At 37.1% G+C, this 16,722-nt stretch overlaps 1 protein-coding gene across 4 annotated transcripts in view; it reads right to left on the bottom strand.

Annotated features, from left to right (window-relative positions):
* Window positions 1-16,722, bottom strand: part of CDK19 (cyclin dependent kinase 19) — a 168,528-nt gene that overhangs the window by 97,752 nt on the left and 54,054 nt on the right. For all 4 annotated transcript variants that reach the window (XM_032338802.1, XM_032338803.1, XM_032338804.1 and 1 more), the window contains one exon: window positions 6,401-6,476. In XM_032338802.1, coding sequence (XP_032194693.1) covers window positions 6,401-6,476 — 76 coding nt within the window. The remainder of the gene's footprint in view (window positions 1-6,400; window positions 6,477-16,722) is intronic.

Raw genomic sequence — 16,722 nt, 5'->3', positions numbered from 1 at the left:
TGGGTGGCTCAGTGGGTTAAAGCCTCTGCTTTTGGCTCAGGTCATGGTCCCAGGGTCCTGGGATCGAGCCCCGCATCGGGCTCTCTGCTCAGCGGAGAGCCTGCTTCCCCCTCCCTCTCTATCTGCCTCTCTGCGTACTTGTGATCTCTGTCCCTTTGTCAAATAAATAAATAAAATCTTTAAAAAAAAAAAAAAAAGCTGTGCAGAGGTGAATGAGGAAATGGCAAATGAAAACCAGCAGTCAAGAAAATAGAAAGAATGACAGGAAGTCAGGTTTTCTCTATTTCTCTTCCCTCCTCAGCCTATGCCTCTGCCCTGCTTCCCTAACTAATTGTCCTTTCGGTCTGTCTTCACTTTCCTTAGGAACAGCTCTGTTTTCTGAAGAGTACTCAGGAGTCTTACAGATATATATATATGTAAGAAATAGAAGCGTGTATATATATATAGATATAGATATAGATATATACACACACACACACACATACACACACACATACATACACACTCAGGAGTTTGAGAGAGAGAGAGAGAGAGAGAAATTTATTTCATTTTTAAGTAATCTCTACACCCAACATGGGGCTTGAACTCACAACGCTGAGATCAAGAGTCACAGACTCTGGGCACCTAAGTGGCTCAGTTGGTTAAGCAGCTCAGGTCATGATCCTGGGGTCCTGGGATGGAGCCTCGCATCGGGGGTAGGGCGGTAGTTTATGGAGTTGTCTACATTCTCCTGGATCTACAGTCCAGTCCCTCTTCACTCACCTTACACTCTCTGTCCTTCTACCATATCAAACAGAAAAATCCAAATCTGCCTTCTCACACAGGGTTGCTAATGAAAAGAACCATACAGTCATGCAGACTGGTCCCATGACTCATCTCCTCCTTTAGGTGGACTACAATGCTTCTATAATCTTATCTTTGATCAGCAAATTTTCACATATCCTTCATCAATTACCTCAAATGCTCATCACTTAACACCACACCTACAAAAAAGAGGCACACAAGAATGTAACTACCTCATCATCTCCCTAGCAAACTGACATATGTTGACATCAACATTTCTTTTCTCACTGCAGTTTCCGAGGATAAACTAAGTATTCCATTTCCTATTGATGGTCCATCCTTCCAGCTGGGCTATGATCCACTGATTTTTAAAAATTCTTCATTTATAGACCCTTTATCCACTAAACCTATACCGCTTTACTGATTTACTGATTTACTACTCCAGATTTACTGAGACATAATTAATGTGCAATAACCTGCACAAATTTAAAGCATACCATTTATGAGTCTCGACATAGCTGCACACCCAGGAAACCACCATGACAATTAATATGATGAAGACTTACATCCGTTCCAAAGATTCCTCATACTCCTTTGTAATATTTTCATTTCTATTCTCACCCTCAAGCAAACACTGATCTATTATCTACCACCATAGATTAGTTTGCATTTTCCAGAATTTTCTATAAATGGAACCAGGTAGGAAAGAGTGCAACTAGAAAAAAAATATACTGTAACTATTCCCATGTACAAAACTGTAGGCATGTTCAGGAAACAGATAAAAAAGGCTCCAATTTCTCACCCAATAAGGCTATACAAGCAGGATATGAAAGCTAAAGCAGAGTCCCAAATTAAACAGCAAAAAGATACTTATTAGAACAGCTAATATCCAGAACACTGACAATAACAAATGATAGATACAATAAATGTAGAGCAACAGGAACTTTCATTCATTGCTAGTGGGATTACAAAACCGTACAGTCACTTTGGAAGATGGTTTGGTGGTTTCTTCCAAAGTACACATACTTCTACCATACAATCCAACAATTGTACTCCTTGGTGTTTACCCAAAAGAGCTGAAAGTTATGTCCACAAAAACATGCATATGTCCATATACACATGCACTGTTCATAGCAGCTTTATTCATAATTGCCAAAACTTGGAAGCAACCAAAATGTACTTCAGTAGATGAATAGACAAATGCACTACAGTACACCCAGACAATGGAATACTATTTAGTGCTAAAAAGAAATGGGCTATCAAGTCATAAAAGACATGAAGGAATCTGAAATGTCCATTACTAAGTAAAAAGAAGCCAATCTGAAAAGGACACATACTGTATGATTCCAACTACAGGACATTCTGGAAAAGATAAAACTATGGAAACAGTAAAAGGATCAATGGTTGTCAGGGGCCAAGCAGGGTGGGAAGGCATATAAGATAAATATGCAGAGCATAAGGGATTTTTAAGGCAGGGGAAATATTCTGCATGATACAATAATGACAGATACCTGTCATAAATATTGACTAAACCCAAAGAATATACAATACCAATAGTGAAACCTAATGTAAACTATGGATTTGGGGTATCAACATAGGTTCATCATTTATAACAATTGTACCACTCTGGTAGGGGATGTTGATAATGAGGTAGGCTATGATAGGTGGAGGAGAGAATATATGAGAAATCTCTATAGACTTTCTACTCAATTTTGCTGTAAACTTAAAACTGCTCTAAAAAATAAAGCCTATTAAAAGAAACACATAGTAATTTTGGAGTTGAAAAGTACAACAACGAAAATGAAAATTTCAGCAGCATATCTGAGTTGGCAGAACAAAGAATCAGCAAACTTTAAGGTAGGGAATTGAAAGTATCCTGTCTACAACAAATAGAAAAAAAAAATAATTAGAAAAAATAAGCAGAGTCTCTGAGACCTGTGGAACACCATCAAGCCTATAAACATGTGCATGTTGGGGTCTCAGGAGAAAACAAGAGAAAGGGGCAGAAACAGTATCTGAAGAAATGATGGTGGAACATTTTCCAAATTTTATTGAAAAATATTAACCTATACATCCAAGAACACAACAAATTCCAAATAGGATCCACACTTACACACATATAGTCAAATTGTCAAAGGAGAAAAAAGAAAAGAATCTTGAAAGTAGCAGGAAAAAAACTCCTTGTATACAAGAGATTCTCATAAATTTAACAACTAACTTCCCATCAGAAACCAGGGAGGCCGGAAAGCAGTGGATTAATATAGTCAAAGTGATAAAAGAAAAACACTGTCAAATAATTCTATATCCAGCAAAACTATCCTGCAAAATCAAAGGAGAGCCAGTGAGGAAAGAAAAAAGAAGTAAGACATTCCCAAATACAAAAGCTGAGACAATTCATCACTAGCAGATCTGTTTTATAAAAATATACTAACTGGAGACCTTCAGGTAAAATGAAAGGACTACAGACAGTAATTTATCTACACAAAAAATAAAGGGTACTGGTAAAGGTAAAAACATGGGTTTAAAAAAAAGAGCATAAATGTATTTTTGTTTGTAACTTCTTTTCTTGTATATGATCTAAAAAACAACTACATAAAGCAATAATTACAAAACTGTGTTAGCAGGCTTGAAAGGTACAAAGAAGTATGTATTCACTTAGCCACTACATAAGAACATCCATGCTCAATTTACATCAAAATCGCTATCACACTGGGGCTAGGTCATTCAGGTAGTGATAAAATACTAATCAATCTAGAAACTGCGTACTTTCTAAACATCTATTAAGCAAATTCTCAATAAAACTATGAAGACTGTGAATGGGTCATGCTTTTCCAGCTTCTGCACAGCAAAATAAACAAAATGAAAAGGCAACTTACAGAATGGGAGAAAATATTTGCAAACCATATATCTGATAAAAGGTTAATATCCAAAATAAAGGGGAGCCTGCATGGTTCAGTCACTTAAGCACCTGTTCTTGGCTCGGGTCATGATCCCATAATCCTGGGATCAAGCCCTGCATCCGGCTTTCTGCTCAGCAAGGAGTCTGCTTCTCCCTCTGCCCCACCTACTCCCCCCATGCTTGCTTACTCTCTCAAATAAATAAATAAAAAATTTTAAAAGAAAACAAAAAGAATATCCAAAATATATCAGAAACTCATACAACTCAATAGTTTAAAAAGAAAATCCAATTTAAAAAAATAGGCAGAGGAACTGAATAGACATTTTTCCAAAGACAACAAATGGTCAACAGGTACATAAAAGGAGCTCCACGTTACTAATCATCAAAGAAATGCAAATCAAAACCACAATGAGGTATCACTTCACACCTATATATGACTATCATCAAAAGACAAGAGATAACAAATGCTAGTGAGGATATAGAGAAAAGGGAATCCATGGATTCCTCATTATAGAGAAGTCTCTGTTTCAAAAACAACATCTACAACTAGGCTTTCATTTCCTAATAACTAATACCTTAAACATCAGCTTTTTTTTTTTTCTTGGGTCCCTTGGTGGCTCAGTTGGTTAAGCAACTACCTTTGGCTCAGGTCATGATCCTAGAGTCCTGGGATCGAGTCCCACCTCAGACTCCCTGCTCAGCAGGGAATCTGCTTCTCCCTCTGACCCTCCACTTTTCGTGCTTTCTCTCTCTCATTCTCTCTCTCAAATAAATAGAATCTTTAAAAAAACAAAACAAAACAAAAAAAACTTCTTTAAAAAAAATCAGCTTTTCTCCCAATTAACTCATAGAAAGTGAATTAATACTATACTAAATGATGGTACTCTGAAAGAGCAAAATTGCACACTATATTCATATTGGTTGAGATAATATGTTTAAGAATTTTAGGGAACTAAAAATCACTTACCAAATGCTTAATAGAAAGCTGCCAAGCTGAAGTTTTTTAAACAATGTATTTATACTCTAAAGCAAACTTAGGATCATGGACTGCTAGTAGAATTTTTTTTGTTGTTCTTTTTATTCACTTATTAATTCAACAAACATTTATGGACCATCACTATGTGCCAGGCACATAGGAACTGGGGATAAAAAGACAAAATCTCTACTCCTTAAAGTGTGCACAGTCTACAGAGGAGCTCTGTAGAAGAAATTCTGTAAAAGAATTTATGACTAGAAGAGACTTTATAGTTCCCTTATTTCACAAATAAAGAAACCAGCATTAGTGGCTAATAAGCCACTCAGGCCAACAGACACTCAGGTCTACAGATTTCCTGCTCCTGTGCTCTTTGCACAACACATTTTCTCTGACTGAGTGGTGATGGAGTCCTTCCATGTGGGTGAGGCAGAAACTGGAACTGGGAACAATCCGTGGAGAGTTACCAAATTAGAAACTGAAACACCTAATGGATACAGATAATATAAATATTTAACAATTTAGAGACAGAAATCCCTAATAGATCTGATATCATGATAAAGCCCCAAAAAGAAACTAAAGAACTAAAATAAGAAACCGAACTAAAATGAGGTAATATAATGAATGGTAAGCCTTCAAAGCCATAATTATGGCTTTGCCTCTGTTTACTGATAATGTTAAAGGGGATATTAAAAGTACTTATTTCATATGACTGTTGTGAAAGTAAATTAAGTCTTGAAAGCACTTAGTAAACCTAATAAATACTCAGTAAGCATCAGCTACTGTTATAGACAATCATTTATTTTTTAAGATTTTATTTATTTATTTGACAGACAGAGATCACAAGTGGGGGGTGGGAGCAGGCTGCCTGCTGAGCAGAGAGCCCGATGTGGGGCTCGATCCCAGGACCCTGGGATCCTGACCTGAGCCGAAAGCAGAGGCTTTAACCCACTGAGCCATCCAGGTGTCCCTAGATAATCATTTCTTAAATGCACAAGTATGTCATATAAAGACAAAAAAATTATCTTTCTTTAAGGATTTATCTTATTATTATAATGATAGCCCTATTTTTCTAGCACTCAGTAAAATCTAGTATTAAAACATGTATTTCAAAAAAATATTTAATATGCATAATATCTAATATCACCCTTTCTCTGTAGGTATAGATCAGTCCTAAAATTACAAGAATAAAATTATTATTTTCTTTTTTTTTTTTTTTTTAAAGATTTTATTTATTTATTTGACAGAGAGAGATCACAAGTAGGCAGAGAGGCAGGCAGAGAGAGAGAGAGAGAGAGAGAAGCAGGCTCCCTGCTGAGCAGAGGGCCCGATGCGGGACTCGATCCCAGGACCCTGAGATCATGACCTGAGCCGAAGGCAGCGGCTTAACCCACTGAGCCACCCAGGTGCCCCAAATTATTATTTTCTTAACAATGAATTGTATTAATAAAAAGTTCTATTGATTATATTATTAATTATGTTAATTCATAATTCACACTAATTAAATCATCTTGTAGTTCAGTATTCCTAAGATTATAAATCCTAAATATCATTAAAAGAATGTTTAAAGGTGACTTTCAAGTAATTAAAAAATTTATGCAGCTTTTCTCATCTTCTAAAAAATATCATTAAACTAATCGACATCTTTGAAATAGATGGAATACATCAATGAAACTATTTCATATTAATACCATTCATCATCCAACATCAGTAACAAAATAAATAACATATTGATATCCACTTACTGCAATCTCTCTGCAAGCCGACATGGATATTCCTGTGCCTTCAATTTGCTTCAGTGCATATTCCTTTTCATCTTTTCTGCATATAAACAAAAAAAAATTTATTTCTTCTAAACATTATTTTCAGATTCAAAATCATAACTACAAAAACATTAAGTATACACTGGCTTCTCAGTGATATATTAACACTCTAACTAGGCATGCACTGCTTACTGCTTCTGATAATATTAAAACTACAGAAATATGAAATACCAAAAAAATTCATGTTACGATGAAAACAGTAGACAGAGCCAAATCACAAAATTCAAAATTGAAACAGGATACTAAACACAGCACTACTTTCAAACAGTAAACAAGCATAAATATGAGCATATTGCAAGATAATTCTACTCCTGTCTTAATTATCTGTAATCTATGAAAGCATTCTGTTCTAAACATTAACTACAAAAATAAATGACAGATGTAAACTTCTATATTTGTTTAAAGTAATTTCAGAGATAAGAACCACTTAATAGGAGGGATGGGCTATAGAAGAATATCGACCCACTAGGGTCACCCTACTTCTGATCTAGAATAGGGAACATTCAAAAAGCCTCAAAACCTCAACCAAAAGCCTTGGAAAGTCTTTAAAACTCTAGCCACCAATATCTCATTCTCAAGAACTCTAGGAAAAACTTAGTGTTACAGTGAATTTTCCAAATAATGTAGACAGGGTTAGGGATTCTGCGAAATCCCAGTAGTTCCCAGGGTGCTCAATCAAGGGAAAACATCAGTTCAATAACAGTGATACAGTCCATAAAAATATAGTATCGCATGAGGGGCGCCTAGGTGGTTCAGTCAGTTAAGCGTCTGCCTTTGGCTCAGCTCATGATCCTAAGACCCTGGGACTGGGCCCCGCCTCGGGCTCCCTGCTCTGCACGGAGTCTGCTTCTCCCCTCTCTCTCTGCCTCTGCCTCTCTCCCTGGCTTGTGCTCTCTCTCTCTCTCTCAAGTAAATACATAAAATCTTTAAAAAAAAAAAAAAAAAGTAGTATCAGGGCGCCTGGGTGACTCAGTGGGTTAAGCCTCTGCCTTCGACTCCAGTCATGGTCTCAGGGTCCTGGGATCAAGGCCCACATCAGGCTCTCTGCTCAGCGGGGAGCCTGCTTCCTCCTCTCTCTCTGCCTGCCTCTGTCCCAACTTGTGATCTCTCTCTGTGTCAAATGAATAAATAAAATCTTTAAAAAAAAAAAAAAAAAAAAGTATCACACAAGTACAGCAACACAGAATCCTCAGGATATTGACACCAGAACCAGACACAACAAAATATCAGAAATGTGGTTCAGGTTGTGGGTTCTGAGAAGAGGAATATAATCCAAGCCTCTGAGTTTTATCTTTTGATTATATTGGAGCCTCAGCAAATTTTCATCACGTCATGACGGTTTTCTCCAATGATAGCACCTAAATGGTGCCACATCTGTCCTACTTACCTATTCCTTATCTTCCGCATGTGCATTTACTAGCAGATAAAGCAGTTTTTTAAGTAGGCTCCACACCTAGCACAGAGCCCAACATGGGGTTTGAACTCACGACCTTGAGATTCTGACATCGAGACCCGAGTTGAAATCAAGAGCCACACACCTAACTAAATGAGCTACCCAGGTGCCCCACAGAAAAAGCAGTTTAAGAGGTTTATTTATTATATGCTTTTTAAAACATTTTATGTGCCTTTTGAAGATTTTCACAATCATCTAGGATTTGGGCAAATAAGTGAATTATAGTTACTTTCTCTCACCATCAGTTTGACAATTATATCCATTAAGGAGCATTTTGAAAAACAGAAAACACACCAGATATATCAACAGGATATAGACTGTTCTGCAATTATTAAAATGATAATCATGACCATCATCAGAAAATGAAATTTGTTTACTATGTGTTAGTGAGAAAACACATGCATTATACCAGATAAAAATATACATACATCTAGCTATACGCTGAAGATGACTTAAAAAATGAAAATCAGTTGTGTTAAGATGTAGGAACTTATGTTAATTAACTTCAGTGCTAATATTATATTATATTCTTTTAAATTAGAATTAAAGGGAAAAAGAGAAAAGCCAAAATAATTTGACACCCTGAAAATAGTCACCTACTAAAATAATCCTTAGTATCTTCAAAGTATTATCTTAGACATGTTTTAAAAAGCAAAGTCAAAACTAGGGAAAGCTTAAGTGATCACTTTTTCCTTTTACTCTATACTGTTTCCTCCAAGCATAAAACTAGACTTTTTCCAGCCTACCCAGTAGCCACTAAGAAGTACCAACAGCAGGTAACTGAATGTAATTAAAGCCAAATGTTCCCCACCCCCAACCTTAAATGTACATGTGAACATGTGTGTGAGAGCACTTATGCCTGAGATGTTTAACACAATGCTCATAATGCAAATTTCACACTTAATAATTAATTTAACTACCAAGTACTATTGCTAAATATTTAAGAAATTTGTTAAATTCTTAAAACGAAATTACATAAGCTCTCTAGCAAAATTTTCAATGAAATCACAATTTTTTAAAACACAAATATTTCAATCCCCAGTTCCCCTAAATGAAGTGCTCCAGAAGCTCATGTAATTGCATGGTTTTATTTTTAATACTGTAAAGAATATTACACAATCTGGATAGGTTATTGTTGCTATGGAAACCATAAGTGGGTTTTTTTTTTTTTTTTTGCAGTAAGTCAAAAAGTGCAAAATTAACACATCACATTAATGACTTTTGAATTTCACATCCAGGCTGTCAAAGGAATTTGAAAGCTTGAGCAGAATAAACTGAAGCATACATAGGCCTTTACTCTGAATTACAGGATGGGATCTAGGAAAAAACCCAGTAATTATTTCACTTAATAAGTTTAAATATAACTTCCATCTGCTAAATTAGCAAAATACTCGAAGATCTGCAAACTTAAGGTTTATCTGCAGCTTTGACATTGCGAGTGAAAGAAAGTAGATTATCTAATGGCCCTTTCTCTTGTATATTAAGTCAGATGATGAGTGATGGATAAGGTGGCACGTCGGAGGTTTCCCATATGAAGAAGTGGCAGATCCCAGAGGGCACACGGGACTCACTTTCACCACTTTCACCACGGTGCTGTGTCAGTGCCAGTCTTTGGTCAGATGCCAACACCTCAGTTATGGAAACTGCAGATGCGTCCTTTCCCACAATGACCACAAATACTTCAAAGATTAGCATGTGGGACAGGGAGGCTTTGTCGCTCTCAACCTATGGGAGTGCTGCCCCTCTTAGAAGCTTTCTCCAAGTGGTAGTGACGATTCATACCCCACAGCTGGTGTGTCTCGGGCACACATAATATTAAGTATCACGAAGGAACAATTTGTTCTTTTACGTGACAAGGCTGAAAAGCAGGTACACCTGCCCTTCCTACATTGCTACAATAGCCTGGCTTTTGAGGCCGCTTGTTCTTTCTTAAAACGATCTTATTTCTAAATTACTTTAACTTCTAAATAAAAACCTGTACCCCTGAGACAAATAATATATTATATGTTAATTTTAAAATAATAAATAATAAAATAAAAATACTTTATTATTTACTGCAATAAAGACAGACAAAGCAATTCCAAAGCCTTCAGAGGAACTACTTTCTAAATTTTAGTGCATATTAGACACCATGGTTAGAGTAACTGCATATTCATAATAATCAAAGGTTACTAAATAAATCCAGGAGAATCAAAAACATGTAACTTTGTAGAATAAACACGAGTATATTTAATATGTACTTTTTAAAAAATTTAAAGACATTTCTTCTATATGGCTGTAATGTATATCAAAACCATGTGGGCTTCCCTCTCAGCAGTGACAAAGAAAAACAATTATTCAACAAGAACATTATGTAATAACAAAATAGAAAAATAAATTTGGAAGACACTGCAATTCTATTAAACTTTCCATCTGAGACACTATGTTCTGGAAAACTCATGATGCAAGCAATTCTATGCATAGTAGAAAATATAAGCAGCACATATTTGTACAAGTTGTAGAAAATGCTGCCTTAAAATGAAAGCTTTATCCCAGACAGAAACCAGGCTCAGTGGTAGAATTTAAATGTAATTCAGGAAAGAATTTCTCAAGTTTAAAGAAGCACGTTCAGGAACATTTCTTAAATAAAATATTAGGAACCAGTTTAATGGAAATGGTAGTCTCATGCCTTTCACTAATGTCCAAACTTGTTGACCAGCCTCCAGTCACTTTTAGGAAGGTAAAGTACCATTTGGCAGCCTGTATGTACAAGTGTAGGCCAAAACTCCATCTGTTATCATCATCATTAGGCCTAAGTCTTTTTTGACTCCCATCAATTCTACCACCAAGCGTCCAGATCAGCCCCGGGCCATCTTTGGTCTTAAGGATCTACGACAGACAAAAAAAAATTAGAAGCATCTTTCAAGATAAGATGAGGAAATTCAAGCTCAAGCAAGGCTGAGATAAAAATTGTAATCTTCATGGGGTGCCTGGGTGGCTCAGTCCAATGAGTGTTTGACTCTTGATCTCGGCTCAGGTTATGATCTGAGAGTCCTGGGATCAAGCCCTGTGTGGGGCTGGCTCTCTGCACTGGGGAGTCTGCTTGAATATTCTTTCTCTCTCCCTCTCCCTCAGCCTCTCCCTCTGCTCATTCTCTCTCTCTCTCCCAAATCAATCTTAAAAAAAAATTTTAGTCTTCAAACTAATAGGGTTAAAATGCTTTTCTGTTTATATGGAAAACAGAGGAGACTTATTATTTTATTTTACAGCAACCAACAAAAAACTACTGAGTAAATATTGTACGTCCCAACATCCAAACTCCGAGGATGAACAAAATTAGAGACTGACAACCCTAGATACCCTGAAGTTCCCAATCCACCTAGAAAGAGATTCTGGGAAACATATGCGTATACCTCTGATATGATGTCCCCACACCCAGGCTGTATGCATACCAGACGCAGAGAGGATGAGATGAATGTTTCTCCCCGAGCTTCAGGGAAGGTAAACTCCATAAATGATGCCTTTAAGGGAGGAGCTCCTCAAGCAGGGAAGGGATGAAGGGGTCATAGAATTGCAGACAGAGTACAGCATGAGAAAAATAACAGAGGCACATTCCAGAAACTACTACTGTTCCGCAGGGCTGGAAGGTGGGGCATGATACAAGAAGCAAGAGACAAGGTTAGAAAAGTAAGGGAAAGGGAGAGCCTAGGTAGCTCAATGGGTTAAGCCTCTGCCTTTGGCTCAGGTCATGATCTTAAGGCCCTGGGATTGAGCCCCGCATCAGGCTCCCTGCTCAGCGGGGAGCCTGCTTCCCCCTCTCCCTCTCTGCCTACTTGTGATCTCTGTCAGATTTAAAAAAAAAAAAAAAAAAAAAAAGTAAGGGAAGGGACTATGTGAGTCCTGCAAAAAAGTTTGTGCTTCGTATGTCAACAGTGAGGAACAAAAGGTTTTTAGAACAGAAAAGGTAGTTAACTGATCTTTGCTCAGAAAGATAACTCTGGTAACTCGAAAGGTGGCAGACCAAACATCTGGTAGTTTGCGTCAAATGTCCAGATAAGAGAAGATGAAGAGCTAGATTAGAACAGGGGCAGCAGAGAATAAATACGGATTCAAAAGACATTTCTGAGGCAGGACTGACAGAATTTAGTAACCAATTTGATTCTGAAGGTGAAAAAAAGGAAGACTCTGAAGACGGATGGAGAGAACACCACTAACCAGAGAGATGATGGCATGAATAAATGGAGACCAGGAAATATAAGATTTTACTCCACAGGTAATGAAAGTTACATATGAAGATTAATCTCATTAGGAAGAACTGAGATTAGAGGTGTGAAAAACAATGAGGAAGTGACAGCAACGTAAGTGTGAGCAAGTAGGGATCCGGATTTATATAATAGAATGTTAGTTCCAAAACGGGTATAAAATGACCCTGTTAAGCCCTCCTCATTTTAAAGATGAAGAAGCTAGGCAAGCAGCTGGCAGCAGAGCTGAGACGAAATCTTCCAGTTCCAAGTCCAACATTCTCCGTAACAGAGTGGTAACAATAAGACTAGAGAAAAGAAGGAACCTTTGTGACAGTCATTCTATAAAAGGAGTTGGCAGGACCAAGTTAACAAATAGTGAAGATCAAGGAGGCTGAATCAAGGAGAAGTCTTGAGGTTCTGAGCTTGCTGATGGTGAGGAGCAAACTACGAAGAACAAGACTTGGGCAGATTTCAGAAGGTCCTTCAGCTCACAAACGACTCTTCGACAGAAAGAAAAACTCCAACCAAAAATGAAAATATCTGAGAAGTTCAAAAGGGAGATGCCCTAAAGGAGAGAAACTACTATAGTACTTTCAGACTGAAAAGACTTGAGCCTATATATATGTTACCAAATTAAAGGAAGTAGCACAAAGATGACATTATTGGTGTCTAGAAAAAAACTCAAGGCAAGAAGGGGAAAAGGAAGAGAGACAGAGAAGGAAGAAAAGACAAAAGGCAGAACAATCTCTGAACACTTTCTCTCACATCCTTTAAGAAGACAAACTATTCTATGAATTGGTAAAACTTCCTTATCCAAATCTTAACAATAGAACTCAAATAATGAAATCATCAGAGATATAGTATCCAAGATGGTACAATATTACCAGTTTTTATAGTTAGGTTTTATCAATAAGTTATCCTTCAAACAATACGACAACCCAAGTCTTACCAACAAATTTTTTTTCAAGATGTGGACATAAATCAATATCCTACCCCTTTCTTTTTTTTTTTTTTTTAAAGATTTTATTTATTTATTTGACAGACAGAGATTACAAGTAAGCAGAGAGGCAGGCAGAGAGAGAGGAGGAAGCAGGCTCCCTGCTGAGCAGAGAGCCTGATGTGGGGCTCGATCCCAGGACGCTGGGATCATGACCTGAGCCGAAGGCAGAGGCTTTAACCCACTGAGCCACCCAGGCGCCCCTTTTTTTTTTTTTTTCCTACCCCTTTCTTTTAATATGGGATGATTAGGCTTAACAGATTCAGAGGCTTCCGCATCCCACAGGGGAAAACATAACTATATGGAATTTTAAAAAACTGGAAAAACAAAAACCAAAAAAGATCACTCAGGTTTACATTGGTATCATTCTGAGTTATTCAATATTATGAACTCAGTATTCAGCCAGCCTAACAGTAATGATTCTTTACTGGAGAATTCTTTCCTTTGTTATAAAATACCATAATATTTTAAATTTTTTTATCATGAAATTTTCCAAAACTGAACAAAAAAATAAATGACAGTGATATCCTATGTATCTGTCACATGGCTTCAACAATCATCAACATATGGCCAGTCTTATTTCCACAGCCTATCCTCCTCTTGATTATTTTGAAACAAAACCCAGATACCACACCATTTCGTTCATTAACAGTTCAACCATAATATCAATCATAGTATCTTTACATATCAATATTCAACCATAATATCTTTAATTATCAGGAATTTTTTTGTTTAAACAATAAAAGACGTTTAAAATAATTCTGAAATATTAAAAACCTGTAACACAAGTTACTCTATTTGGTATTCCCCTTATTAATGAAAAATGTCAAATAGTACTAGCACCCTCTTAATGTCTTCATCTGTCAAACGTTCCATCTACTCATTCTCTAAACATCACTAAAATACAATAATGGTCTCCTCATTGAAGTTCAGGATTCCCTTTCAACATGGAAATTTGACAAGTTTCTTTTTTTGCCTTCATTCGTTTGGAAAACTGCCTTTATTCGGGTTTTCTTAAAAACTGATCAATGTATCTCTTTCTCTAAAAATCAGTCTTTCATGTTATACTATGTCCATTCAGAATTCCAATTCCAGATAAACATTTACTAATTCAAAGGCTCTAAAATGATAAAATTTCCAAAACTCCTATATGGCAAACTTGTATGGCTCAGAAGTTATTTCAATTAAAACAACTATATCTGCGGTAATACTTTAAGACATAAGGCATCTGAGTGTTAAGTTTAAAACAAATAATTCAGGATTATATTACACAGAAAGCAATCATTAGCAAATATGTTGTATAAACCAAATTGTTAATATAAAATATTATCTTCCAGGTGCCTGGGTGGCTCAGTTGGTTAACTGGCTGACTTCAGCTCAAGTCATGATCCCAGGGTCCTGGGATTGAGCCCCCCCATCAGGCTCCCTACTCTGCAAAAAGCCTGCTTCTCCCTCTCCTTCTGCCCCTCCCCCTACTTGTGCTCTCTGTGTCAAATAAAATCCTTAAAAATTTTTTAAAAATAAAATATTGTCTCCTAGGAGAATTCTTGAATCTCAAATCAAATTTACTTGCTACAGAAGATAATATAACAAGTAATACCAGACTCTCCTTTGTGCATGTGCTGTGTGCCAGGCCTTGAGTTGGGCTCTAGGAACAATAGGAAGAGCAAGATGATCCTTTCCCTTGTGAACCTTTACACTGAGAGGCACACCAGCAAGGGACACAATCTGATAAGCAGTACCGCATATGTATATGCAAAGTACATCAGATAAAGAATGGAAAGGTTTTGGCTCTGGTGGGAGGAATAGACAGAAAACTATCAGGTATGTAAGTTCAAAGGGAACATCTGAGTGGACCTTGAGAGGTGAGTAGGATTTCATTAAGCAAAAAAGGCGGCTCAGGGTCTTATGGACACCAGAAATATATGGACGAAGTCTGAAGATTAAAATCTATGCTATATTCAAGAAATTAGCAGAAGACTTACATAGCTGGAACATGAGACATGAAATAACACAAAAAGAGCAAAGTAGAATTAGCATAGTCTTATACGGTATGCTAATAAGTTGGCATTTTCCTGTATAATGAATGGGAAACCATCAGAAGTTTTCAAGCAAGAGAAACATATGATTGAACGGGTACTCCCAACAAGCAGACAGTGTACAGGATGGATTAGAAGATTTAAAAGCAGAGGTTGGGGAAATAGTGTAAAAACTCTGGAAAAGGTTGATAAGGACCAAAATCAGGGTAAATATAGTTAAGAATGGGAAGAATGTATGTAAGATGCATTCCAGAGATAGACTCATCTACCATAGCCAAATGGGCACACTGAAGGCATTAGAGAAATACTTGATGCGTAAATGTGTATGCACATCTGTGTATTTGTATGAGAGAGGGCTCAACAGCCAGAGAAGCAGCTGAAGATGACTGAGGTTTCTCGCAGAGTGTTCTCTCAGTGAAAGTAAGGCCATTGACACTATCCCTTCTACACTCCCCGCCTCCATAAAGAATGCTGACAACGAGCCAGCTCACAAGCGGAGAATCATTTCATTTTGGACCTGGTGATTCTGAAGGGGCTACTAGATAGCCAGAAGAAGATGAACCAAAGGAAATAAAACAAATGGAATTTGGAAAAGAAAACATCACTACACCAGCAACTGTTAAAACCATAGAAGTAAATGTGATCACAAGAGAAAGTGCTAAGAAGAAAAAAGGGCTGAAGATGGCAGTCACTGTTCTTTCATATCATGGTACCAACCTACCCGTATAAACTAACAGTGCTCACAGCAGAGGTTAAGGGACTCATAGGCTTCCCCAAAATTCACTGATAGCCAAAGAACTTAGAGGATTAGGGGCGCCTGCATGGCGCAGTTGGTTAAGCGTCCAACTCCTAGTTTCAGTTCAGGTCATGACCTCATGATCACTGATTGAGCTCTGCATGGGGCTCCATGCTCAGAGCAGAGTCTACTTGAGATTCACCCTCTACCCCTTCCACTCATACTCTCTCTCTCTTAAGATTAAGAAATAAATCTTAAAAAAAAAAAAAAAAAAGAACTTAAAGGATTAAAAATAGGACCCATAACCCATTCACAGCACCCATGCCACTGGAGTTGGTAAGTTCTCCTATAATTAATGCTGCCCTCCAACAGCATACAGAAAGAGAAATTTTCAAACCCTTAACAGGCAAATCGAGATGTGAGACACTCTATAAGAAAATTGGCCTGGCTGCTAAAATGAATGGAAAAAAAGATTCATAAATAAGGTAGATGGGGGTGAGGGTAGTCTATTCAAGACATGTAATAACCAATAATGTGCATGAAAATCTTAGTAGACTGCAGTTCAAATAAAAACAACTAAAAAGTAGGGCACCTGGGTGGCTCTGTCAGTTAAGCACCTGACTCTTGATCTCAGCTCAGGTCTTGATCTCAGGGTTGTGAGTTCAAGCCCTGCATTGGGATCCATACTGGGCATGGAGCTTACTTTAAAAAAAAAAAAAAAAAAAGCTGAAAAGGTTTATTAGTGGGATACCAGTAAAAACTTAATTTATAGACTAGACAATTTTATTTTATCATT

Source organism: Mustela erminea, chromosome 4, assembly GCF_009829155.1.
Source record: "Mustela erminea isolate mMusErm1 chromosome 4, mMusErm1.Pri, whole genome shotgun sequence".
Classification (NCBI taxonomy): domain Eukaryota; kingdom Metazoa; phylum Chordata; class Mammalia; order Carnivora; family Mustelidae; genus Mustela; species Mustela erminea.
The sequence above is the reverse complement of the archived record's forward strand: the minus strand, read 5'-3'. Positions and strand labels throughout refer to the sequence as shown.